General features: G+C 41.9%; 1 protein-coding gene across 2 annotated transcripts in view; it reads left to right on the top strand.

The window, feature by feature from the left end:
* Nucleotides 1–27,529, top strand: part of WDR59 (WD repeat domain 59) — a 120,439-nt gene that overhangs the window by 54,917 nt on the left and 37,993 nt on the right. For both annotated transcript variants that reach the window (XM_082676436.1, XM_082676435.1), the window contains exons 18-25: nt 1,696–1,849; nt 10,985–11,118; nt 12,339–12,420; nt 15,606–15,718; nt 17,281–17,431; nt 17,526–17,598; nt 19,183–19,309; nt 19,469–19,611. In XM_082676436.1, the coding sequence (XP_082532562.1) occupies nt 1,696–1,849; nt 10,985–11,118; nt 12,339–12,420; nt 15,606–15,718; nt 17,281–17,431; nt 17,526–17,598; nt 19,183–19,309; nt 19,469–19,611 (977 nt within the window). The remainder of the gene's footprint in view (nt 1–1,695; nt 1,850–10,984; nt 11,119–12,338; nt 12,421–15,605; nt 15,719–17,280; nt 17,432–17,525; nt 17,599–19,182; nt 19,310–19,468; nt 19,612–27,529) is intronic.

Below are 27,529 nucleotides of genomic sequence, written 5' to 3'. Positions count from 1 at the left end.
TCATAGGATACGTGCATGTTTAATTTTATTAGCATTGCCAAAAAGTCTGTCCCCGTGGTTATGCCGTGTTACACTCTTCCAGCAACGTTCCAGAGTTCTGGCTGCTCCACATCCTCTCCAAAACTTGGTGTTTTTAGTCTTTTCAGCTTTAGCCATTGTGGTGGGTGTGTAGTATTATCTCATTGTGCTTTAATTTGTGCTTCCATGGTGGTGACTAATGATGGTGAACAGCTTTTGTGTGCTAATTGACCACTTGAATATCTTCTTTGGTGATTTGCCTGTTCTAGTATTTTGTCCAGTTTTTTTTAGACTGTGTTTCTTATTATCTATTTGTGGTAGTTCTTTATCAATTCTTATTGCAAATTCTTTGCTGGGTGTATGTATTGATTTTCTCCTAATCTATGGCTTATCTTTGTCCCTCTTTAATGATTTTCAGTTTTCAGCAGTTTTTAATTTTGATGCAGTTCAGTTTATCCTTTTTAAGTGTTAGGGTTAGTGCTTCTGTGTCCTGTCTAAAAATAATCTCTGCCTATCCCAAGGTCATGAAAATATTCTGTGTTTTCTCTTAAAAATTTACAGATGTAAATTCCTTATGTAGAGATATATAGTTGTTATATATATAGCACTATTTATGGAAAAGATTTTGCTTTTGTTGAATTTGCATTGATACCTTTGTTGAAAATCAATTGACCGTATGTTTTGGATCTGTTTCTGGACTCTATTTTTTTCTTTGGTTTATTGGTCTCTCCTTATGCCAACAGTACACTGTTAATGTAGGTTTATATAGTAAGTCTTCAAATCTGGTAATGTTAAGTCCTCTAACTTTATTATTCTCATTCAGGATTGTGTTGGCTACTCTAGATCTTTTGCATTTCTGTAAAAATAGAAATCAGCTTACTGGTTCCTACAGAAAAAAGCCTGCTCATATTTTGATTGGAGTTGTGTTGATTCTATAGATCAACTTGGAGAAAATTGACACCTTAACAATCTGGAATCTTCTAGTCTATTAACATGGTGTATTTCTCTATTGTTTTGAGTCTTTAATTTCTCTCAGCAATATTTTGTATTTTCCATGCACTTTTTTTTTTAATGTGTTCCTAGGTATTGCATGTGTTTTTTTTTTGTGTGTGTGTGTGTGTGGTACGCGGGCCTCTCAGTGTTGTGGCCTCTCCCGTTGCGGAGCACAGGCTCCGGACGCGCAGGCTCAGCGGCCATGGCTCATGGGCCCAGCCGCTCTGCGGCATGTGGGATCTTCCCAGATCGGGGCACGAACCCGTGTCCCCTGCATCGGCAGGCGGACTCTCAACCACTGCGCCACCAGGGAAGCCCGGTATTACATGTGTTTTGATGCTATCGTAAATGCAATTTTATTATTTTCCAAATGTTTGTTTTTAATATATAGAAATACAGTAGATTATTGTAGATTGACCTTGTATCTAAATTCACTTATTAGTTTCAGTAATTTATAGACTCCTTTGAATTTTCTATGTATATAGTCATAGAGACATTCTCCGCTTCTGCAGATAAAGCATTTTTCAGTTCTAAAAGTGCTCTTTGATTCCTTTTTGGAGTTTCCATTTTTTCCCCGTTTTATCCATCTTTTTCTCCTGATTTCATCAAGCGCTGAGAATGGCATCACTTAGAACTATGGAAAGATCCAAGCCAGTACGGTTCATCGTGCCTTTTCAACCACAGGTCTCTGTCAGCTTTGTCTGCCTATCATACTGGCTTGATTGCGCCCATGAAGATCCGCACAGAGGCCCCTGGGAACCTCCGTTTGTACAGCGGGAGCCCCACGCGCAGTGAGAAGGAGCAGGTCTCCATCAGCTCCTTCTACTACAAGGAGCGGGTAAGCGGCTGATCCACGGCCTTTGATTCTTATCCCTTCCCCAGATTCTTGTCCTTGGCCTCCCTGCCTGCCACGCACAGCAGCTAAATTAGTGATCCCCCTGGGGTCTTTCCCTTTCATACTTAGTGTGTTAGAGAAAGACCGTTGCTTTGTTCCTTTCGGTTGGTTTTTAACTACTGTAAATTATATAGGAGGGGGAGGGGTGGTTGGTTGTTATAATCCGTACTCTTCCCTCCCCTTTAACCCTGTCCTGTGATCCCCATACATGAAGTCGATTCCCATCCTCTGAGATAGAATCATGTAGCTTCAGGTCTTCCTGGGTATTCTGATATTTGTCACCAAATTAAGGGATGCTTCAGAAGGCTTGGGATCCTGATATATTTGGAACTTCATAGTTGTGGGAAGTTTTCAAGTTGACCTCTAAGAGGTTTTATACTTTCACAAAGTCTGCACCGAAGTACCCATTTGAATGGACCGGTTTATACAAAAATCACCTGAAACTGTCCTTCTGTTCCTGGGTTCTTAAGGAACTCATCGTCCCTACAGTAGCTATTAAGCTGTCAGAAGCCTTTGGTGACGACAGTGTAGAGAATATCGGCAGAGCGTGGGAATGATTCTGAGAACTTTCTGTGTTATCAGGTTGAGTCTGGCTTAAACTGTCTTTTAACTGACATGATGTATTAACTGGTTACCACTGAGCTACTCACAAACTCAGTCCTTAGGAATTCTTTGTTGCTCTCCCACTAATTGAGAAATGATGGATTGACTATAATTAAAATTTGTTTTTTTGTTAAAAATTGAGTTATTTAAAATAAAACCCCAATTTCCAGCAGGTGTTGGAGGTGTCTTCACTTTGATTACAGTGTAGTGTCTAACCTTCCTGGTTTGCATGATGTTGGCTGTCGCTGACTTTGTCAGGTCTTAGGGTTGTATGTGACAAATGAGTGGCAGGAACTGATGCTTGAGGCATGACCAGTCTTGGGCAAAACCTTCAGTCAAACAGGGAAAATGATTTTTTGGTTGCCTTTCTGGCCAGCTCCATAGTCCCTTTCTTTGCATCTCTGACGGAGTTCTCTACCCCACCGCTGCCTCCCCCCACCCCGCCCTGTCCTGCACCTGTCACAGAACTTCTTAGAACACTTTTATCTTCCCAAGTCCTTTACATTCAAAAAAAAATTTTTTTTTTCTTTTTCTGCAAGCTAGCAAGTAACTGGTGAGAAGCTTTGATAAACTGGTTGGAACTAAGGCATTTTATTATTGATGTAGTAGCTAAACAAACTCAAGGTTGAATAAATGTGGGAATTTTCTTTAGCACCAGGCCCAGGTTGAGGAGACCTGTTAGTCAAAGAGGCAGTTCTGAATTCCCCTTTGCATCATGCCCCGTGCTTCTCGTGCTTGGGTTCAGATTGGGCAGCATAGCTGGGACTTGCACTTTTGACCCTGTGATAGTGTGTAAAGGTCGTGTTTCATCAAAATAACTCCAGTTCCAAGAAGGAGCCTCTCCTAATGCAGAAGCCTTTGTAAGGCCTACATTTATATTTTTGATGGTCTGGACTCTCTTTTACGACAAACACACTGTAATCATGAAGAGGGAACAAAGGCACATAGATAATTAGCTCTTATCAGACAGGATATGCTGGGGCGTGGAGGAAGGATTGTGATATTTCACTTTGGGGTGATTCCCAGTGTGCTGCTTCTCCCCAGAAAACAGGCCATTGTAGTCCCCTAGAATGACATAGTAAGTGGTCTCTGAATTGTATTTCAGACAGTGAGCGAATAAGGTGGGGGGGAGGTAGTTTTATTATAATTTCATATGAAACTTTTGTATTGATGTATAGCCTATGTGCAGAAAAGTTCACAAATCATAGGTCTATAATTCAGTCAATTAGCAATCACAGGAAATAGACTGTTCCAAGACATAGACTATTCCAAGAACCCTAGAAGCCCTGGGAGAGGGAGGCACATTTTAATGTATGACACATAGTAATTATTAGGTTAAATCATATGAAACTGCTGATATTTGAGCATTTTTGACCTTAAGAAAAAGTTTCACATGGTTCAGCCTAGTAAGAAGTTAAAATCAGTTATCAATAACTGGTCAGTCAGTTATTTTGTGATGAATCTAAAATAAACTTGTAAACTCTCCTTGAAGCTTGTTCACGTCCATCCCATTTACATACGGCATGGGGAAGGAATTACAGGAATGAAATATGGCCATCTTATTTTCCTCACAGAGGACACGATAACAGTTTTATCCCTCGAGAAGTATTTTCTGATTCCTGGGTGTCTAGTTTCAAATGTCAAATAATATCACTTTTATTACTTTTGTCCTGGAAACGATTCCAGTGTACTAAATTTCTCTGTGCTTAAGTCTTCATTTTCAGCCCAAATTTTATCTCCTGCATACTTTTTTTTTTTTTCTCCTGCATACTTTTATTCTTGTTCAGATCTCTACCCCTGAGAGCTTTAAATGAGTAGGAAGAAAGGAAAAGAATATAACTGCATTAAAGTATAACAATGAAAGAATTATAGAGTATTTTGGAGATTGCAGAAATATCTTCCTAGAGCCACTGGGGACTAATACTCATTTTTCTTGTTTTTGTGTTTTTACCCTGCCCTACTTAGGTCATCTTGTTATATCACCCAGAGGTTCTCCAGATGGAATTCCAGTGTTTGCTCTTAAAATTTTTTTAAATGTGAGAGATGTAAAAATAAATTAATAAAACCATTAAATTTCATATAAGAAGTTAGAAAGCACAGAGAGATGCTAACATTCATTTGGTAACTGGACCATCTGTTAATAGCTGATGAAATATTGTTTATTCTTAGGGTAAATCAGAAGGCCCAGGACTTAAGATAAACATCAGGCATTGCCCTGTAAACATTTAAAAATTTTTGCAGCTTCCCACATTCACTTCAGTTGACATCACTAAAATAGCTTTAATGTAAATAACTGAGGAGGCCTTGAAGTTAATAGAGTAATTTCTGATTTTGCGAAACAGTGTTGTATGCTCCCAGTTTCACACTGATGCTCCCGTGGTTAGCAAGAGCCCTGGGGAGCATCACCCTTCAGTTCTCTCAGGCTCTCACTTCCTCGTGGCACCACTCTGAGGATGGTCCTGCAGTCCCAAGGTCAAGACTTCAGTTTCCCTGGCGTGCCCCACCCCCCCCAGCCACACACCAAAAACAATTCGGTGTTGAATCTCTTGAGGAACTTCTTCCTTTTTAGGAATGAGAAGCTTCTCGCACATACGTATGCTTTTGAAGGGGAAGCAGAGTTCTCCACCTGTTTCCTTTTTTTTTGGCTGCGCTGGCCTGTGTGGGTCTTAGCGCAGCATGAGGGATCCTAGTTCCCGACCAGGGATGGAACCCGCATCCCCTGCATTGGAAGCGTGGAGTCTTAACCTCTGGACCGCCAGGGAAGTCCCTCCACCTGTTTCTTACGATCTTAATTCTTGTAAGAGAACCACAAATCTCCGTCGTAGTTCCTCTGTCAGAGCTGTGTGGATGTCAGCCTCCTGATACCTTGAAATGTGTTTCCGACTAAAGGACAACGGCATTGAAGCTGTGTATGGAGTGTGATGGGTTGGGAGGGGGGTGACGGAATCTAAATACTGCTGTGCTGAGTTTCAGATTTTTCAGTCATTCCCATCCCAATTTTGCAGTATATTATGGTACCTTTGAATCCATCAGATGTATGGGAAGCTTTCATTTTATTCTATATTTTTTCCCTTTTAATTTTCTTGGTGTTTTTCTTCCCTCCTCGTGGGTGTAACGTTTTCACGCACAGATGTCTCCTCGCTCTGCCCGGCGACGTTGGTCCATACAAGCAATTAACGACTTCCCGGTACTGTGCGCTGTGCAAATGCTCTCCTTAACTAATCCTGTCTCTGCCCAAAGGCCCAAGAATAAAATGCCACCTGCCTGGCTTTGAGGAACCTGAAATGACAGGCTGGCTGGTTTTCAGGACCAGCATAATCAATTTCTCACTCTTGGGAGTCAGGCACCAAGGACTGCCTCCTGGTTCTATCAGTTTCAAATGGGTGAATACTGATATCGTTAAGGATTGTGAATGGACTTCTTTGAAAATGAAGCTGAATGCTGGATTTCTTGGAAAGAACCCCAGTGATAAGCCTTTAGCTCACCTGATTTCACTTGGAGTATTTGTATAATTTCACAGAGCTTTCAAAAGCCTACCTTTGGCATGGCGGGGCAGCAGAGGAAGATATAAGAGGCTTCTACCATTTTGTCTCCGTTTTTATCGTCTTGCTCGAGTTCAAAGAGGGAGGTGCCCACCTGCTTCATTGGCATGACACCGAAGCTAGATTTTAATCCTTTGGGAATTTCCTGGAACAAATTTTTTCCTTGCCATCAGTATTTTGCATTGACAATAAAACCTCTGCAATGGACATCTTCTCTTCCTTTTCTCTTGCTTACTCTCTCCTCTTCTGTCTTCCTCTCCCACCCCCTTTGTGTTTCAGTCGTGCCATGGTGACCTCAGGCTGTGCAAGGCAGCTTTGAGGCTTTTGTGTACGTTTCATTTGGTGTAAAAAACAAAAAAAAAAATTAGGGGCATAGTCCTATAACCTTTTCATATAAAAACCGGTTGAAATCAGGAACCTTGATTAGCAAGTTCCACTGCTGCCCAACAACCTGGGGGTGGAGCTGCCTCCATGGCCATCTTTCCTCAGAAAGCCTGTCCTACCAACCCAACTGCTGCGTTTCCACGGATTTTTCCAGAAGTCCCTGCTCCTGCTGCTATTTAAAGAGGAACTCATTTTGACTCACTGCCCACTCTGCTGATGATTATGCATTGTCGACGGGGTTGCTGCGAAGCAGTTGGTGGCTTATTCTTGGGCTGTTTTTACATTTAACCCATTTATTGCCATCGATGTTGCCTCCGATTGTAGCAGTAACACTGGTGGTTCAGTCGCAAGCTGGCTATTGGTTGTCATTCAGTGCTCTCTGCACCAGTGCCTCCCCGCTCCCACCGCCCCTCCCTCCCCACCCCGATCCTCCCTGTCCTGTTTCCCGTAATTCCATGAACACCTTCTTGGTCTGTTCAGAGGAGCATCCCAGTCTCATTGTGTGATAACTTGTCTGTCTTGCTTTGTCTCTCCTCCCTCGATCCCTGCTCATGGAATCTGTGGGGAAGGGGTGTTTTCTATCGATGGGGCATTGAGATGACCTAAGAGAAGTGCAGAGTCCTTCACCTCCCAGAGGTACCGATTTTACTGCACAGAAACGTATCCACATTTAAGCCCGTCAGAGTGGGACTGGAGCAATGCAGGAGGTTTTAGGGGGCTTTAGGGCCCCTGTGCCCTTTTCTCACCTGGAAAGGTCAGCCACACCTCATCCCAGTGTGTCATTGTCGTCACCTGACAGGTGCTCAGACTAGAGAGGTTATTCTAAAATCTCCAGCAAGATACTAAGGCAAAGAAATCTTGGGAAGGTGTGGATGAGGTATGAACCATTTTTGTTGCCAGAACACTAGAGGAAACACTCCGTGCTTCTTAGGGAGCACCTGGGTCCTAGGCCCTGACACCTGATTTGAGATCTACCACATCTTTGTTTAGGCAGCCTTGTTGGATTTGAATCCCCAGAATAATTTGCCGTGAGACAGGTTTACTGAGTGACCTCCATAGCCTGAAGGGGAGATAGTTCATGTTTAAAAGCCATCAACCTCCAAGTTTGAAGAAAAAATATTTTGTGACCCCCCCCTTAAAGATTTTTTATAATGTTTTATAGTTATTCCTTGCTGGATTAAATGAACAAAAACAGCTGTCCCTTAATTGCTTTCACACTTCGATTCTTGGTGGCAGCTATCATGAGGGTGATCCTGTGTTAGGGAATCTCCTCCTATTGTAGGCTCTAAGGCAGCTTATCGAGGTCCGTAAAGCACCACCTGTGCATCAGCACAGAGCAAACAGAGAAGCACCTGGAAGCCTGGTGTCTCCAGAAGCTGACAAGGAAGTCCCAGGAAATACAGACAGTGACTTCTGTAATTCTGTGAAGGGTAGTTGCAGAAAGCTGCCCAGACCACTATCTTCACATTTTCATCCAGGACTTATTGATGACTCACACAGGCCCGTTTCTGCCAATCTCTGTCACCCAAGACTGCAAATGGGAGAAGAGCCCTGAGACGTCTCTTGGGACCCTGAGTTTTCTTTTCTCTGAATGTGTCGAATCCTAACAAATCCAAAAAGGAAGTTAAACGGCGCGAGGTTCAGGCTCATGAGCCTGGCCTGGAACACAGCACCTTGGCCTGAGCCTGGCGTGTTAAGCCCTGTAGCCACAGGAGCTGCTTGCGTCTGCACGTTGCTCTGGCTCAGCAGCGCTTGGCAGAGAAGTGACTTCAGAAGTGAGTAATTGTAGACAGTGGTGTGTTGGACAGCCCTCACTGGAATCAGGTGATCTCTGTATATGCAGAAATGGATCTGTTTTTATATGGATCAAACTATTTACATATTAACAGGTAACTTAGTCAGGACTTAATTTTCCCCCCTTTTTAATTTAAAATCATACTCTTAAAAGCAGGTTAACAAGTATGGGCTTAGCAGCCTGAGAACCTGTGTTCAAAGCTGAGCTCTTAGGACTGTGGCCTTGAGTAAGCTCACATCCTCATTGGTGAAGTCCAGGGCGTCTCTCATTTCCCAAATGCAGGCTCCTCTCTGGCCACTGTAGAGAAGGCTCTGGGGAAATAGGGTAATTGCTCGTGATCTTCTTCTACATCCATTACCCAGGTCCCTCTGCTCAAGTATTTTTGACATTCTGAAAATGATCCTTTTTAGAAATATTTCAAGTCTGCTAGGAAAAACATTCTGACGTGAACTAGTCTATTTGCAAATGAACCACTTTGGGCACATGGGCCTTAATATTATGCTTTCATGGGGTTTGCTTAAAAAGTCAGGCAACTGTGGATGTTTCCAGTGTGGTCTGAAAGCTGTAGACCCCATCCCTCACGAGGTGTCCATTGGTTTCCACTGTTCAGTTAAACGGATCTGTCGTGAATTGCTCAATTGTTGAAGGGCTTCTTATTTTCTCTTTGTAATAAGGAGCCAGAGTCAGTGCCTGGAACTGTTTTAGAAGCCTTTCAACAAACCTGGAAGACCCAATTAGATGGATCCTATTTGATTCCAGATGGAGTCTTTTGAATGTAGATCTTTTCTTTCTGCCTTTAAAAAAAAATCCAGTACCCTAAATGTCATTGGAGATGACGAATCATGTGGGGCCTTGTGGGTATGTCATTTCCCGGGATTCTTAAACTTCCAGAGGTCTGGATAAAAGTCACAGTGAAGTGAGTTTATGGACTGATGCCCTCCGTGTTCTAGTTAACCATGTTGTGCCGTCCCATCACTGCAGGGTCGGTGTATGCTGAGTTACTCTCTGTAAAACTGGTCCTAGTGCTCAGGGCACGTGTGACAGCACAGTCTAATGTCAGTAAACGCTGGCCTGGCTCCAGCCCATCCTGACAGGCCGTTTTTCTCGTTAGCACACTCACCCCTTACTTGCACCCACATCACAGTTCTTCTTTAGAAAATAACCAAGGCCAGCAGAGAATTGAAGGGCTACTAGCCCCCAAGAATAGATGCAGTTTCCTCTTGTGTTGCAGAATAATGACTTGTGTATGGATACATAGTAACTGAACTGCTTCTAAGACCAAATAGGTTAAGATTCCAAATTGATAGCATATGTATTTACAAACGATGTTGAACAATTCAAATACTTTAGCTAAACATCTACATTTACCTGCCATGCACTGAGTCCGGGTGTCCTGGGTTTAGCAGATTCCATGCCGCTTACTAATCCTATGGGAAGTTACGTGCGTTGAACAACTTTGGGCGTTAGATGGGACGTGAACGGTCAGAAATGCCTGGATATAGACCATGACTGATTTATGGAAGAGTGATTGTATCAAAATCACTGGTGGAAAACGAATTTATCTATGAACCATCTAAATAATAATATACTCTACATGCCCGAGAGTTTATGGACATTTATAATAATTACAGATTTTTAAATTGCACTTTTTCAGTTGACACTTTGCAATCTCACCTTTTCATTGTCCCCTGATTAACCTTGTGAGATTGGAACCACAGAGCTTATCAGGAGCCCAGAGTTACCAGTGAGCAAAGAGAGAGTGACACAAGCCTGAATTCACCACGAAAAAGGAACGTGCCTGGGATCGCAATGAGACAGGGCATGTGTTAATAAGACCAGTAAGACTTGGTTTTCTGACTCCACATTACTGGGCCCTTTCACTGGTTCCTTTTGCCTCCTTTGTTAATAAATATGTCACTTCCCTCCTGAGATGAATCACTTTGGCGACCCCCTTTCTAACTTCTGGCAATAAAATAAAATAGAATATTGCTCCCTTGGCTGGTCGTCATTTTGAAGATACCAGATGGGGCTACACTCTCATAATTCTCATTTTCCAGGACATCTCTCATTTCCCACATACAGGCTCCTCTGTAGCCATTTGTAGGGAAGGCTCTGGGGAAATAGGATAATTGCTTATGATCTTCCACATCCATTACCCAGGTCCCTCTGCTCAGGTATTTTTGACATTCTAAATGATCACTTTTAGAAATAATTCAAATGGTCTAGGGAAGACAGGGTAACTTTTCTTGAGCTGCTCAGGTTCTGTGTCTGCCTCCCATAGATGAAAGTTTGCAGATCCCACACTGCTGTGTCTGAATTAAATTTCAACAAATCCAATTTAAATTGTCTGAAAAGGAAAGAAAAAAAAACTTTAATTAGTTTCAAGCAAGAATTTGAACCTAGGGCTGAACCCAACCTTAAAAGTTGCTCTTCTCCCACATTTTTGTGGTCTTTACTAACTTATTTACTTGCTGTTCTTTCTTTTTTAAATTCTGGCTTCAAGGTGTTTTTGAGCACCTGCAGAATGTATATAGCACTGCAGTAGGTGCTTATTTTCCTCTTAGGATTCTGGGCCATGAGCTCAATGCCCTTTGTCATCCTTTTATTTTCTACAGATGCTGATTCATATAATTGTGGGCATGATGTAATGCAAGGTCTCTGCAAATTACCAATGACCCAACTATGGTGTGCTCTGCAAATGTAGGTTTCCATTCATCGAAGTCCCCATTAGTTATATCTTGTCATTTCCCCCAGAAATCAAGGAGATGGAAAAGTAAGCGTGAGGGATCGGACTCTGGGAATCGACCAATCAAGGCTGCTGGGAAAGTGATCATTCAGGATATTGCCTGCCTTCTTCCTGTTCACAAGTCATTGGGAGAACTATACATGTAAGTTCAGAATTTCAACTATGCCGTGCTTCCCACTTAGATATGAATATCAAAGTCGTTTATTTTATTTTTTGGCCGTGCCTTGCAGGATCTCAGTTCTCTGACGAGGGATTGAACCCAGGCAGTTGAAAGCCTGGAATCCTAATCACTAGGCCACTGGGGAACTCCCTGTTTATTTTAGTTTTTGAGATACTGGAATCCTTTTTAGAAGAGGCCCAGTGCATTAGCTTTCTTCTGCTGCATAGCAAATTACCACAGACCTAGTGTTTAAACAACACACATTTATTATCTCAAAGCTTCTCTGGGTCAGGAGTCTGGGCATGGCTTACCTGGTTCCTTGCTCTGGTCTCCCCAGGCTGAAATTATGAAGTCAGCCGCGTGGTGGTCTTAACCAATGCTCAGGGTCCTCTTCCAAACTCATTCAGGTTGTTAGCAGAATTCAGTTCCTTGCAGCCGGAGAACTCAGGGAATTTCATCTTCTCCAAGACCAGCAGAAGTGTCTCACTGATGCTTCACTGTCTTTCTAAGGTCTCATCTGATTAGGTCAGGCCCACCCAGGAGAATCTCCCTGTTGACAATTACAGGAGTGATATGTCATCAGTATTGACTGGTCTTGACCCCGTTTAAAGGGAGGGTTTATACAAGGCCTGTAAAGCAGGGGCCAGCAATCTTGGGCACAGTCTCAGGATTCTGCCTCCTGTACTTAATATGTAAAACAGTTTAAAAGCAGAGCTACTTTGGTTGAAGGGAGCTGGAAGGTGGGTGACAGGCACACAGAAGCTGCTGACCTGTGGTTCCCCTTCTTCCTGAACTTGAACACATAATAAAAAATACTTATTTTGTTGTTTATGTACAACACATTACTCCTTGTTAGAAACTGCAGTCAGCATTATACATATCTAAATCAATTTTTATTCAACTCTTAAGCCTGGGGAACTCCCCAGAAAAGCTAGCTGGCAAATTGTTCTTTGAATCTGGCCTCCTTTCCTGACTTCGAAGAGGTAAGCAATTTCACCTTCCCCAGGCCTGAACTCACAGTGTAACATCAGCTGTAGGTAAGCTTTTTCTCCATGTTACGTAGAAAGGGAGCTTAAGGCCAATACGAATAAAACATTTTGAGTGACAACCAAAGAGGCAGTTTTTACTTTATTTGTTAAACCAGGAGTAATTGATTTAGAAGTCAACTGGAAAGAAACTTTTTAATTCTTCTTAAATTTCAGATTGAATGTGAATGATATTCAAGAAACATGTCAGAAGAATGCCACTTCTGCCTTGCTTGTTGGAAGGAAGGATCTCGTCCAGGTATTTTCCATTCCTTTTGTTGGAGATCTGGATTTTTCTCTTGGAGCAGGTTCCTTTCACTTTATTGTTGTGGTTTAGTGACATTTCAAGGTGTACCTCCTATTTTGTAATTTCTTTCCCATTTTCTTTGCCAAACTGTAGGGCTAGAGCAGCTTTTTAAATCCCTTAGATGTTTTTCTTATTAGTGCTTAGTTGAGGAGGTCCTAAAGCATTTACTAAGTGTTTTTATAACATCCCTTTTCTATTCTAGGGCAGGGTGATTGTTAGTACGTAAATTTGGACGTCTTTATCTTTGCCATTTACACCCTCAGTTCTGTTTTGTTTGTTTTTTACTTTTAAAAATGCTTCATTTCATAAAAGGTTTACCAAGGCATTCCTTAAGATAGAGACACATTCAGTTTTAAAACAAGGTGTAATATTACAAGAATTAAAATTTCCTTCATCTTTGCAGAAACACATCAGTGCTTAAGCAAGTTGCTCCTATATTGGTGAGGTTTTTTGTTTTTTAGTTATTTATTTATTTTTGTTTGTTTGGCTGTGCCACGCGACTTGCGGGATCTTAGTTCCCTGACTAGGGATCGAACCTGGGCCCTCCACAGTGAAAGCGTGGATTCCCAACCACTGGACCACCAGGGAATTCCTGGTTTTTTTTTTAAACTGTTTTATTGAGATTATAGTCCATAGACCATGCAATTTACACATTTAAGATGTACCATTCAGTGGCTTTTAGTATATTCACAGCATTTTGCAATCATCACCATAAACAATTTTGGAACATTTCCTTTACCCTGTAAAGGCACCCCACACCCCTTGTCACTGCTCAAGCCCCCCTTCCCCCATCCAGCCCTCGCCAACCACTAATCTATGTTCTGCCTCTATTGCATCTTTTATTCTTTAGTATGAGGATTAGATTGAGCAATGGAAACTATGAGCTGCTGTCCTATCTGCTCAGTTTTTTCCTTGTAACCCTCCAAATGACCCAGAGCTAAGGCCTCCCCTTGATTTTTATCTGATTGAAAAATCCCTAAGATTTCCTTTTGTCTCCTAGTAAACACCGTCAAGTCTCTGCTGCAAACCCTTTTAAGTGAAACTTAGAGTCATGGATTTAATCTGTTTCTCTAAGGACCCAGCCACCTAAAATTCTGCAAACACTAAGAAGGCAAAACAGAGTAGTGGAAATAGTGGGGAATTTCTAACAGGAGGCGTCAGCCCGACTCTGCTACGTAATGGTGTAACACTGGGCCAAGTATTTCCGACTCTCTCAGCCTCTGTATATTGGTCAGATGAGACCCAAGAGAATAATTGCCTCATAGGGTTGATGAGAAGATTGGTTCACGTGCTGAAAAAACATTATCTGAGGAAAAATTACTTCCTAAAGTGTTTTTTTTTTTTCTTTTAAGTTTTTAGGACTTTTATGGCAGGGTTGATTTGGAAGTTCAGGCTAGTCCGAGTGAAGTGGAAAGACCCTTCCCTGGGGTTCAGACATACCTGGGTTTACATCTGGGCTCTGTCCCTTTCATGTTGTGTGATCCTAGGCAGCTACCTAATCATTCTGAACTTCAGTTTCCTCAACTATAAAATAGGAACAATACTTCTAAGGTCCTTATGAGAACTAAATAAGGTAATATGCATACAGTTTACATACCTGTATCTGGTAGATGTAAATACCCAGTATGTGGCAAATTATTGCTGCTGTTCTTGCAATTGCAGTCATCATTGTGGTGTGGTCTTCCTTAACGGACTGGAAATGACATCAGTGCAAATGCTTGGAGAATTTTTTGTTGTTGTTCTTTTTGCACATATTGAAGATGATGTGTGTACTGTTTTGCCTAAGAGTTACAGGAATAAACCTGTCAACTATTTCTGTTGAAGGCGCTTAGGAAACGTGTATTACAAGTGAGGAAATAATGGGCCCAAGTTGTCAGCCAGGGTAGTAAACATCCTTTCCTATCCCAGAAACCTATGAACTTCTTCCAGCAACCATCCAGGTGGTCCATTGATCATAGAAATGAATATTTTTCTTTTGAACCAATACTTGTGGGGGTTATTTAAGTACACTGGAGCCACACAATTTAATTGATTTTTTTAACATATCTGATGTGTTTCTATACCTGTTTTTCAGTATTTTTATTTGCTTATTCTTTTTTTTCTTCTATTTTAAACTCTTTGATTCAAAATCTGTATCTTCTTCCTTTCGGGTTTTTCTCAGAGTCTAGTAGTGTTTTCCAGTTGGTGGGCATACAGTGATATATTGCTAGTAAGAAAGATTTCCCCAAAATAATATTCCATTAAAAATATATATATTTATTTATTTATTTGGCTGTGCCGGGTCTTAGTTGCAGCGTGTGGGATCTTTTAGTAGCAGCATGCGGGCTGCTTAGTTGCAGCGTGTGGGCTCTTAGTTGTGGCACACATGTGGGATCTAGTTCCCTGACCAGGGATCGAACCTGGGCCCCCTGCATTAGGAACACAGAGTCTTAACCGCTGGACCACCAGGGAAGTCCCCAGTATTCCATTTTTAAAGGTATAGAGGGGAGGGGACTCTGTTGATGGTGTGATGTATTTACATTTAGTGTGTGCTAAATCTTGGATCTAATAGACACGTCATGGACATTAGTTTCTGCTTGAGGACTCCAAGCCCCGTGAGGTTTCAAGTTTGGGGATATTCCTCAGATTTGATGTCAACCAAAAGAAAGCCGAGTCTATTTTTTCTTGGCCTATTTTTCTGTAACTTCAGAGAATATAATGAAACTTTTGTAATGGAAGGTTTTTCATTATTTGGGCAAAGGACAATCTTAAGTGTGATACCAAATGCATTTTTTTCTCCCTGCCAGTTCACTAATGAAGCAGCAGAAAAAGTCACATGGGTCAGTGGTTAAATAGACCATGCAGGGAAGTTGTTGCATGGTGTCATTCCTCTGTCATCTGCTTCATAAAAGCCTTCAAGGCTGGTGTTTCTCACATGTGCACACAAGTCCCCCGAGAATCTTGCTAAAATGCAAATTCTGCTTCAGTAGGTCTGGAGTGGGGTGTCAGACTCTGCATTTCAGTAAGCTCCCAGCTTTGGCCGCCCCCAGAGTAGCAAGGCTTTAGGCTGTGTGTGGAGGAGGAGGTGGGGTTCTTTCGTGGTTCGCGGTCCTGTGCTCACCAGTCTGAGTGTGGGTATTTCTCTTTGATCTGTGCAGGTTTGGTCGCTGGCTACAGTAGCTACGGATCTTTGCCTCGGTCCGAAGTCTGACCCAGATTTGGAAACACCCTGGGCTCGACATCCATTTGGGCGACAGCTACTGGAGTCCCTGTAGGTTTTGAGCGCTAAAAGTGAGGAAAATGAGTGATGTCAATTTTAGGTCTGTAAACACTTTCAGTGTTTTTGTCTAAGAGAAAAGTACAAAGGCCTGAGGCATGAGAAGAGGAAGTGAGACCCTTCCTTTTAGGGCTGCTATAATTTCTGTACAGAACTCACTTCTTAGAGCAGAAGGAATTATACCGTATTTGTCATTTATAACAAGGCTTTGGGACTCATGTGTCCTTGAGAGAGTTATGCTTTGGCCCAGAAGTACATCAGTCTGAACACGGGAGTTTGAGTTCTTGAGGTAGAAAGTTTCTTGGGTGCTATAGAATCTCGCCCCTGAGAGCAGGTTAGAGAATTGCACGTTGGCCTTCGTGTTTTCCAAAGGCCACGATGCATTCACCCTGTTAGACAGTTTATGAAAACCTTGAGTTTGTGTTTGATTTATTGCACTGAAATATGGCAAACTGGAAATACAGTGTGCAGAATGATTCACAACCAGGAAAAACCACTTGAGGTTCCAAGACAGGGAGGCCCAGGTCCTGACAGAGAGATGGAAAAGCGCTCCTTCCTTCAGGTGGAGGTTTGCTTTACCTACTCGTTGAGGCCAGACCTGGGACACGTGCTTATGCTTCAGGTTGCTCATGGTGCTTGTTCTACCCACTTCATATGAGGCTCATGAGATAGTGTGAAAACACCGTAAAACTATTAGACATTGCTTGGTAGGAAAGTGTCAAGTCCCTGGGATCTCTACCTCACATTCTGTCTAGCACAGTTGTACTGAAAGGAGCAAAGGGGATGTGAGGACCTAAAAGGTAAAACTATCCCCTGTTGTTCTTACTTAATAGCTCAGACTCATAATGCCACCTCCCGAGTCTGTGACCTGCTCCCCATACTGTGGTGGCACCGTGCTCTCTGAGCACCTCCATGTAGCCTTAGGTCATATGAATGGAGGACATAGAACCCCTCCAGGAAGCAGTGTGATGCCTCCTTGGAGTTGGGGAGGCCGAGAGAGCATGTATGGCCTCACTCAGATGTGAGCTGAGTCTCCTTAATTCTTGAAGAAGCTCCATTCAAGTCTGAGCCCAGGCCTGGTTGCCAGCTAGGAGCTTTCAGATTGGTTATATCTAGGTCATGTGTCATACTCAGATACATGTTATTCCAAAACAAATTTAGCCAAACTCAAAGTCGATCACGCCCCCGGATCTGCAGAAAGCCCTCGTTCCTGATGGGGGCTTTGGAGGCAGAATCAAGAATTCTCCCTTCCTTTATGGTTTATCACAGGATATAGTTCCCTGTGCTATACAGTAGGACCTTGTGGTTTATCCATTCTATATAAATGATAATGGAAAAGAGTATGAAAAAGAATGTATATATATGTATAACTGAAGAACTTGGCTGTACAGTAGAAATTGACACAACACTGTAAATCAACTATCCTTCAATAATATAAATTTTAAAAAAAAATTCTGACATCCGACCCTGATGGCAACAACCCGCCGCTGTCGTGACAGTCATCCTTCCCCCTGGCCTTCTCGTGACTTCTCCTCTCCTGCCCCCTTTCTCTCCAGTCTGGCTCATTACTGCCGGCTCCGGGACGTGCAGACGTTGGCTATGCTCTGCAGTGTGTTTGAAGCCCAGTCTCGGCCGCAGGGGATACCAAACCCCTTCGGGCCTTTTCCCAGCCGCTCATCTAACCTTGTGGTGTCCCACAGTCGATACGTAAGTTGGGGGTTTCCTGGTGTGAGTTTGACTTTTCCCAGAGGTCGCCGTCATGGGGAATGGCACTCTCACACTGCTCCTGTTTGCTCTGCAGCCCAGCTTTACATCCTCTGGTTCCTGCTCGAGTATGTCCGACCCAGGATTCAACACTGGTGGCTGGAACATAGGTTGGTATGGCCTTAGCCCACGCTGGGTTTTTTTGTTTTTTTTTAAACATCTTTATTGGAGTATAATTGCTTTACAGTGGTGTGTTAGTTTCCACGCTGGGTTTTTATACTCTAAATGTGGTGTGCGATTTAATATGTAATCTTTACTTGATGAATACTCTCCATATTTTTCCTTGTTTCTCATTCACACACACACACACACACACACACACACACAGTGCGCCGCGAAGCTTGTGGGATCTTAGTTCATCTTAGTTCCCCGACCAGGGATCGAACCTGGGCCCGCTGCAGTGGAAGCTTGGAGTCTTAACCACTGGACCGCCAGGGAATTCCCCCTCTTTGCCCTTTTTTTTAAAAAATTAATTAATTAATGTATTTATTTATGGCTGCGTTGGGTTTTCGTTGCTGCACGCAGGCTTTCTCTACTTGCGGCAAGCGGGAGCTACTCTGTTGCGGTGCGCAGGCTTCTCATTGCGGTGGCTTCTCTTGTTGCAGAGCATGGGCTCTAGGTGCATGGGCTTCAGTAGTTGTGGCACACAGGCTCAGTAGTTGTGGCTCATGGGCTCTAGAGCGCAGGCTCAGTAGTTGTGGCGCACAGGCTTAGTTGCTCTGTGGCATGTGGAATCTTCCCAGACCAGAACTCGGACCCGTGTCCCCTGCATTGGCAGGCGGATTCTTAACCACTGCACCACCAGGGAAGCCCCCCCCACCTCATTGCCCTTTAAATTGAATATGATGGGGATACTGTAGTCAGCAAGGTCTGGGCTTTTCGTGTTTGAACAGGCTGGTTTCTGGTCTCTCTGCCTTGCTGGGTTGCTTTCCATCTTGTAACCTTAAGAAACTGACAGTGGGACTTCCCAGTGTCCCCCCACAAACGCTAACCCTTATCCTTTCTCCTGCACAAGCCCCTTTCCCAATCATCTGCCACTTCCTGTTACCTCCCTCTCCCCACGTACCTCCTTCAAGGTAGAGAAATAAAGCTGAGCCTGGTTCCAGGTGGCCGTAAAGGTCTGTTTAACGAGGAAGTGTATTTGTGTTTTCTGGATATTTTAAATTTCTTTTTAAAAATGATCTTAGTTTTGTTGATTACAAAAGTACTATTTGCCCAGTGAAGAAAAACAAAACAAAAAGCATTAGTGGAGAAAATAGTAATCATTGATTCCCCCACCTAGAAATAACATCTGTTAACATTCCAGAACATTTTCTTCCAATCTTTGTGTGTGTGGGGGGGGTCATTCTATATTTGTGGTTTTTGTGTTCCATTTTTGATTTTGTCATGAGCATTTTCTCATGTCATTTAAAGAGTTTTTATAAGTAATGCCTGCCTAACAGTCTACATCATCTCTACCATAATTTGCTTAATCATTATGTGTGTACTTAATTATCAAGTTACCTTAATAGTAAACACCTAGACAAAAAGGTAAGGCTAAGAAAGTGTTCTGTTTAGTTCCATTTCTCAGGATCTTCAACTTAGCTTATCTTTCTTCCAGGGAGTAAATTGGACACAAGTACATTATGAGAGTTTTCAGGTATTTCCATGCCTTCTCTGATTTTCATCTTCTCTTTCCATTTGATTTTTTTCAGTGGGAAGAGAGACAGAGCACATATCTTCACCCTGGGGAGAGTCCTCACCAGAAGAAATCCGATTTGGGAGTCTGACCTACAGTGATCCTCGTGAGCGAGAGCGTGACCAGCACGATAAAAATAAAAGGTAACGACCTTCGCGGGTGGGAGCTGCAATTTCATGACGCTTAGATTCTCCAAAATCAGGACTCTTAGCACATTATGTGTCATTTGTTATACTAAGTGCTGTTTGGCCTTGAGCTTGTTTCTCTTAAAGGAACTGACCGGAATTTTGAATTTGATCCAGGCTTCTGGACCCCGCCAATACCCAGCAATTTGATGACTTTAAGAAATGCTATGGAGAAATCCTCTACCGCTGGGGTCTGAGGGAGAAACGAGCTGAAGTGCTGAAGTTTGTTTCCTGCCCTCCTGATCCTCACAAAGGAATCGGTGAGTAAGAATTTCTTTCTGTTCCCGTCACTCTCTGAAAAGTCCTATAATTTAATGTGCCCATAACATAATACTTGGAATGAAGTTCCAGTTTCTCATTTATAAGCAGAAATTTCTGAAGCATTTTGAGCCTGTTTCAAGCTTCTGAAAACCCTGGCATTTCATGAGGTGATTACATTTTTATTGTAACGGAAGAAGTTTTCCATACAATCCTCAGATATTGATTGGAAGTAGGGATATTTATTCAGTGATTCAACTAATGTTTATCAAATTCCTCTCAGTCACAGTGCTAGCACACTCACTCCTTCCCGTGGTGGAACTCACAGACCAGTGGGAGAGAAAAATATAATTACAAATTGTGATCAGTATTTATGAGCAAACAAAAGGGGTGTTGGGGCAGGGAAGCAGCGGGGGAGAATCTTAGAAGATGTGTCGAGCTGTATCGGGAAGGCTCTCTGAGGAGCTGAGGTTTGCAGGATGGGGTGGAGCCACACATGCAGCGAGAGAGCAGCACGAAGGGCATCCCATGCAGAGGGAGCAGGTCCGTGGGGGAAATAACTTGTTCTTCTAAACAAGTGGAGGAAGACCAGTGTGGCTAGAACATAAGGAGTGAGAAGAGTGATGTAAAATTAGACTGTAGGATAGTCAGACTTGAGAGTCATGGTAAAGAATTTGGATTATATTCTAAGTCCAATGGTGAACTTCAAAGGGCATCGATAGGTAAGTTATATGACTTCGCTGGTGGTCCAGTGCTTAGGACTCTGTGCTTTCACTGCCATGGGCCCGGGTTCGATCCCTGGTCAGGGAACTAAGATCCCGCAAGCCGTGTGGTGAGGCCAAAAAAAAAAAAAAAGAAAAGTAAGTGATGTGCTCTTGTTTCCATTATAAGAGGATCCCTTTGGCTGTTATAGGAAGAAAGGGTTGGAGGAGGATAGAAGCAGAGGTAGGAAGGCCATTTGAAGATTCTTAGAGTAGTCAGAGAGAGATGGACAGCCTAGTCTCTGGGTGACATCAGTGAAGGTGGAGAGAGATGAGTGGAGTAAAAATGTATTTTAGAGGTAGACTCAATATGACTTACTAACAAGTTGGGTATGGGCTTGAGGAGAAGAGGCAAAGCTTAGATGATTCCCAAGTTTCCAGCTCAAGCAACTGGGTAGATGATGGTGCCATATTCTACAATAGAAAAGATTGGAAGAAAATTGAAAACTCAGTTTGGGACAATTGGAAATGTTGGTGAGGTTCAGACTGTAGAAGTCATGCAGGCAGTTGGATATGAGTCTGGAGCTGAAACGACAGTTCAGGGCTAAAACTAGGAATGTGGGAATCTTCCCCATGTCGGTGGTGTTCAAGCTGTGAGAGTTGAGTGCGTTTACCTGGGAGCTGGGGGGTGGGGAGGAAGAGGATGGGAGGAGCAAATAAGAGAGCCCACTTACTCTGGGCCTTGAGAGAAACCAGGACTTGGGGATTGAGTCTTGGAGGAAGAACCTGAAACAGAGACTTAGAATGAGATATCAGTGAGTTTTGAGGAAAAGCAAGACTGTACTATGAAAGAAGCTAAGAGAAGAGATGTTTTCTAAAGAGTGACATGGGGCTTCCTTGGTGGTGCAGTGGTTGAGAGTCCGCCTGCCGATGCAGGGGACACGGGTTTGTGCCCCGGTCCGGGAGGATCCCACATGCCGCGGAGCGGCTGGGCCTGTGAGCCATGGCTGCTGAGCCTGCACGTCTGGAGCCTGTGCTTCGCAACGGGAGAGGCCACAACAGTAAGAGGCCCGCGTACCAGTTAAAAAAAAAAAAAAAAAAAAAGAGTGACATGAAAGACAGATACAAGAGTGGACTGAACACACACTGATTTCCTTTCTCTCCCAGATCCTGCCGAAGTGCCTACATAGAGCTTTTCTGTAAAGACACAACCATGCGAGGAGAAGTAATGTTGGCAGTAAAACTTGGGACCTGGTGGGGCAGATAGGTTAGTGATACCTAATCTCACGGGGAGAAAGCTGAGCCCTGAACGGGCAGGCAGAAAAACAGCAACGCACATGGCAGAACCCCCAGGTGGCTCAGGAATTAGTGGTACCGTGTACCTCTGCAAGTGGCATGAAGGTGAGGTCAAAAACAGGAGTATTGTGCCATGGCCTTTCTAGGGTCCCCAGATCCCCACTCCTAGTTTGCAGAGCAGTTACCACCCTTCCTCTCCCCCAGCAGAAAACGGAAGTTCATTCTCCAAAGAAGGTGGACACATTTCCCAATAAAGGGGCCGCCATGTAGCTAGCATACGAATGAGGAAAGACCCAGGAATGTAGAGAAGATCCTAGAAGCTTCCAGAGAGAGAAAACAGGTCACATACAAAGGGTAGGAATACGAATAGCATCACACTCCTCGGGAGCGGTGAACTAGATACTGGAACTAGATGACAGCAGTGCAGCAGTGCCTTCCCTGTTCTCAAGAAAATGACCCTCTTAGAATCTCTTAGAATTCTAACCTAGAATTCTGTACCCAAGTTATCCATCAAGTGTAAAAGTAGGCCTTCAGCCTATCCAAGGAGGAGAAAGAGATTCAAGCCAGGAAACCAGGGTGTTGGGATGATGGTGAAGGGAGATGTACGTGACAGACCTGAAGACAGACCAGTCCAGGTTGGAGCTTCAGAGCATTGTCTCCAAGAAGAGAAAAAAAAATCTGTGTATTTCAGTATATATAGTGTATTTCAGTATTCAGTGTATTTACAGAAGATTCAGATGTTTGGAGATGAATTATCAATAAGTATGTAACTAAGCAAACAGGAAAAACAAGACTAACTCTAGGAGGAACAAAATGTGCAAGAAAGAAAGGAAGTCATCATGGTACGTGGCTTGGCTTGAATAATATTTACCTAGAGAAATAATGTGAAAACAGTACTGATCCAACCAACTGATAATAGAACCACATGGGGAAGATGAGGAACAGGTGGTACATGAGTCTGGGGGAGATTGGGGAATGAAAGAGCTTCCACCGGGGAAGGTCAAGAGACAGTGCTTAAATATGACAATTAAGAAATAGCTTTATGAACATGTTGTGTAGAGATAGGGAGGTAGGAACAAAAGAAATAGTTAAGAATTTCCTCTAGAGGGTGATGGATGTGGGAGTGGAAGGGAATGCTGCTTTTCATAACACGATACATAGAATAATTTGACCCTTTAAGTTGTGCGAGTATAGTTTCAATTAAAAAAAACAAACCAAACTAATATATAAATACATACATACTAATACATACATTGAATAACAAGGATTATTTTAATATGGATTATCTTTTTTAAAATTTATTTATTTTTTTAAATTTTTGGTTGTGTGGGGTCTTTGTTGCTGTGCACGGGCTTTCTCTAGTTTTGGCGAGCGGGGGCTACTCTTCGTTGCGGTGCGCAGGCTTCTCATTGTCGTGTCTTCTCTTGTTGCAGAGCACGGGCTTTAGGTGCGCAGGCTTCAGTAGTTATGGCACGTGGGCTCAGTAGTTGTGGCTCGCGGGCTCTAGAGTGCAAGCTCAGTAGTTGTGGCGCACGGGCTTAGTTGCTCCGTGGCATGTGGGATCTTCCCGGGCCGTGGCTCAAACCCGTGTCCCCTGCATTGGCAGGCGGATTCTTAACCACTGCGCCACCAGGGAAGCCCCAAATATGGATTATCTTGGTGCGCGTACGTAAAGAAATGCAGACAGAAAATGCTGTTTGGGTACATATTTTTCAGAGCATCTACATGCAAGAAAGTATATCAGGGAGAGATTAATGATGGCCTGGAGCAATTTGTCTTTTAAAATTAGTTTCCAGGAAAATAAATGAATCACAGAGATACATAACTGATGTGTCAATCCATCAATCAGTTAGACGTATTGACATCTCCTATTATAAAGGTCGTGCTGGGTTCTGTGGGCTGGACAAAGAACTGTAAGGTGTGGTTTGGGGAGGGGGTCATTCAAGAAGTCTATAATCCAATCAGAGAGATGAAACAGAAGCTCATGAAGACTTAAATGATGTTTGAGAATGAATAGTCTGTCCTAATACCATTACAAACAATGCTACAAAATTTCAGAAAGAAGGGGGGAGTGTGGATTGTGGAAGAGTCACAGACAAAACATTAAGTATTTCATCCTTAAAGTTTTTCCTTTGGAAGAGTCAGACTACCCAAATACAGGAAATAGCAGGTATTGAATATGACAAGGTTGCCAAGTTGGTCTCCTCCTGGTGGAAAACCAGCAGTTTCCTCTCACACTTACCACATCTGCAAGGGTCACTCCGCATCAGCAGCAAGATTTGAGGGATGAAGTTGTTTTCATTTAGGGGATTAGATATTTATAGAAAGGACTCCAGGCTTCATTTATTTTGAGGGGATAATGCTAGACAGAATATTCTTTAAAAAAAGAAAAAAGGAAAAAAAACTCCATATGCAAGGTGGTTTTTGTCTTTGTTTTTTCTATTGAGGTATGAGGCGCTAGGTCAGAATGGTGGTAGAGAAGGTGCAGCCCACCCCCAGTTCCTATCTGCCCACCTGAATTTTATTCAGCAATTTTCTGTTTTGGTTTATTAATTTAATGTCTTATTTACTTGGCTGGGTTTACTTACATTTGTGTAATGTGGTGTTAATTAACACACATAACTCTTCTGTGTGATTAACAAACTAGAATTGTATGACACTAAACCTTTGGAGTTAGCTTCCACCTGGAGGTTCCATAAAGCCTTGGGAATCATAATTTGATCGTTCCATGTACCAGCAGTATTTTTATTGTCCTTATTAGTTTGTCTGTTAGGAACCAAGAATGATCCATTTCGCCTCTACCAGGTTTCACCTGCAAAGCCTGTACCTGTGATTCTGTGCCTCCTTCCCTGAGATCCCCCAAGTTAATCAGTGTTCAGGGAAAGACACTTGACAGCTTTGTGGTTTTCATCAGTGTCTTATAGTTTTCCGAGTAAAGGTCTTCTACCTCCTTAGGTAGGTTTATTCCTAGGTATTTTATTCTTTTTGATGTGATGGTAAATGGGATTGTTTCCTTAATTTATCTTCCTGATAGTTCATTGTTAGTGTACAGAAATGCAACAGATTTCTGTATATTAATTTTGTATCCTGCAACTTTACTGAATTCGTTGATGAGCTCTAGTAGTTTTCTGGTGGTGTCTTTAGGATTTTCTGTGTATGGTATCATGTCATCTGCAAACAGTGACATTTTTACTTCTTCCTTTCCAATTTGGATTTCTTTTATTTATTTATTTTTCTTGTCTGTTTGCTGTGGCTAGGGCTTCCAGTATTATGTTGAATAAAAGTGGCAAGAGTGGTCATCCTTGTCTTGTTCCTGATCTTAGAGGAAATGCTTTCAGCTTTTCACTGTTGAGTATGATGCTAGCTGTGGGTTTGTCATATAAGACCTTTATTATGTTGAGGTATGTTCTCTCTATGCCCACTTTATGGAGAGTTTTTATCATAAATGGATGCTTAATTTTGTCAAAAGCTTTTTCTGCATCTATTGAGATGATCATATGGTTTTTATTCTTCAATTTGTTAATGTGATGTATCACACTGATTGATTTGCTGAAAAATCCTTGCATCTGTGGGATGAATCCACTTGATCAAGGTGTATGATCCTTTTAGTGTATTGTTGGATTCAGTTTGTTAAAATTTTGTTGAGAATTTTTGCATCTGTGTTCATCAGTGATATTGGCCTGTAATTTTCTTTTTTTGTGTGGTATCTTTGTCTGGTTCTGGTATCAGGGTGATGCTGACCTTGTAAATTATGAGTGTTCCTTCCTCTGTGATTTTTTGGAATAGTTTGAGAAGGATAGGTGTTAACCCTTCTCTAAACGTTTGGTAGAATTCACCCGTAAAGACTTCTGGTCCTGGACTCTTGTTTGTTGGGAGTTTTTAAATTACTGATTAAATTTCATTACTGGTAATTGGTCTGTTCATATTTTCTTTTTCTTCCTGGTTCAGTCTTGGGAGATTGTACATTTCTAAGCGATTTTGAACACATTCCACATCCCTTTGTACCTCCTAAAGTGACAAAAGTTAGCATGTTTACCAGCATCACCCAAAGTGGATGCATACTCTTACCAACTGTTAACTGGTGGTCATGCCATTATGTGCAACAATGAGTGGCAAGAGAGAATATTAAGATTATGCTCAGTGACTTAGTGTTTTTGTATTTTTTCTCTTTGGGAATTTAAATCCATTTAGAAATTGTCTACACCCCTAAAGATTATTTGTTAGTTAAATGAAATATAAGTTCAAGGTCTTAAAGTTAATAAGGATGTTAGAAATTATGTTTAAGTGACACACTAAAAAGAAACATGATTACTAATGATGTATTGAATTTTTCAGCAAGATGACATTTTAATCATTTTACCCAGATAGAAGTGGAGAATAGTTTACATATACAGTTATCTCAAGTGCCAAAGAACAACCCTTTTAAAAAGACGTGTTATTATCATTCAGTTTACGTGAACACATGGTTTTTACATTTTCATAATTTTAAATGTTGAATCTTTTCAAACCAATAAAACCAGTAAAGGAAACTTAAGAAATACTAACTAATCAGTTTTTAATGAGAACGCAAAGTCTTACATAATATATACAGTTATGCTTTACAGAACTAGAACAAAAAATTCTTTAATTTGTATGGAAACACAAAAGACCCCACATAGCCAAAGCAATCCTGAGAAAGAAAAATGGAGCTGGAGGAATCAGGCTCCCTAACTTCAGACTGTACTACAAAGCTACAGTAATCAAAACAGTGTGGTACTGGTGCAAAAACAGAACTATAGATCAATGGAACAGGATAGAAAGCCCAGAGATAAACCCATACACCTATGGTCAATTAATCTATGACAGAGGAGGCAAGAATATACAATGGAGAAAAGACAGTCTCTTCAATAACTGGTGCTGGGAAAACTGGACAACTACATGTAAAAGAATGAAATTAGAACACTCTCTAACATCATACTCAAAAAGAAACTCATAATGGACCAAAGACCTAAATGTAAGGCCAGACACTATAAAACTCTTAGAGGAAAACATAGGCAGAACACTCTTTGACATAAATCGCAGCAATATCTTTTTTGATCTGTCTCCTAGAGTAATAAAAATAAAAACAAAAATAAATAAATGGGACCTAATTAAGCTTAAAAGCTTCTGCAGAGCAAAGGAAACCATAAACAAAACAAAAAGACAACCCACAGAACAGGAGAAGATGTTTGCAAATGAAGCGACCAATAAGGAATTAATCTCCAAAATATGCAAACAGCTTATGCAGCTCTGTATCCAAAAAAAAACCCCAAACAACCCAATCAAAGAATGGGCAGAAGACCTAAATAGACATTTCTCCAAAGAAAACATACAGATGGCCAAAAAGCACATGAAAAGGTGCTAAACATCACTAATTATCAAAGAAATGCAAATTAAAACTACAATGAGGTATCACCTCACACCAGTCAGAATGGCCATCATCAAAAAGTCTACAAACAATAAATGCTGGAGGGGGTGTGGAGAAAAGGGAACCCTCCTACACTGTTGGTGGGAATGTAAATTGGTGTAACCACTATAGAGGTTCCTTAGCAAACTAAAAATCGAACTACTGTATGATCCAGCAATCCTACCAGGACATATATCCAGAGAAAAACATACTTTGAAAAGACACATTCATCTCTATGTTCATAGCAGCACTATTCATAATAGCCAAGACATGGAAGCAACTTAAGTGTCCACTGACAGATGAATGGATAAAGAAGATGTGATACGTATATACAATGGAATATTATTCAGCCATAAAATAACAAAATAATGCTATTTGCAGCATCATGGATGAACCTAGAGATTATCATACTAAGTGAAGTAAGCCAGAAAGAGAAAGAGAAATATCATATGATATCACTCATATGTGGAATCTAATTTTTTTTAAATGATACAAACG

The sequence above is a fragment of the Grampus griseus genome (genome assembly GCF_964374135.1).
Source record: "Grampus griseus genome assembly, chromosome: 19".
Lineage (NCBI taxonomy): Eukaryota > Metazoa > Chordata > Mammalia > Artiodactyla > Delphinidae > Grampus > Grampus griseus.
This window is presented reverse-complemented; position numbering and strand designations above follow the sequence as displayed.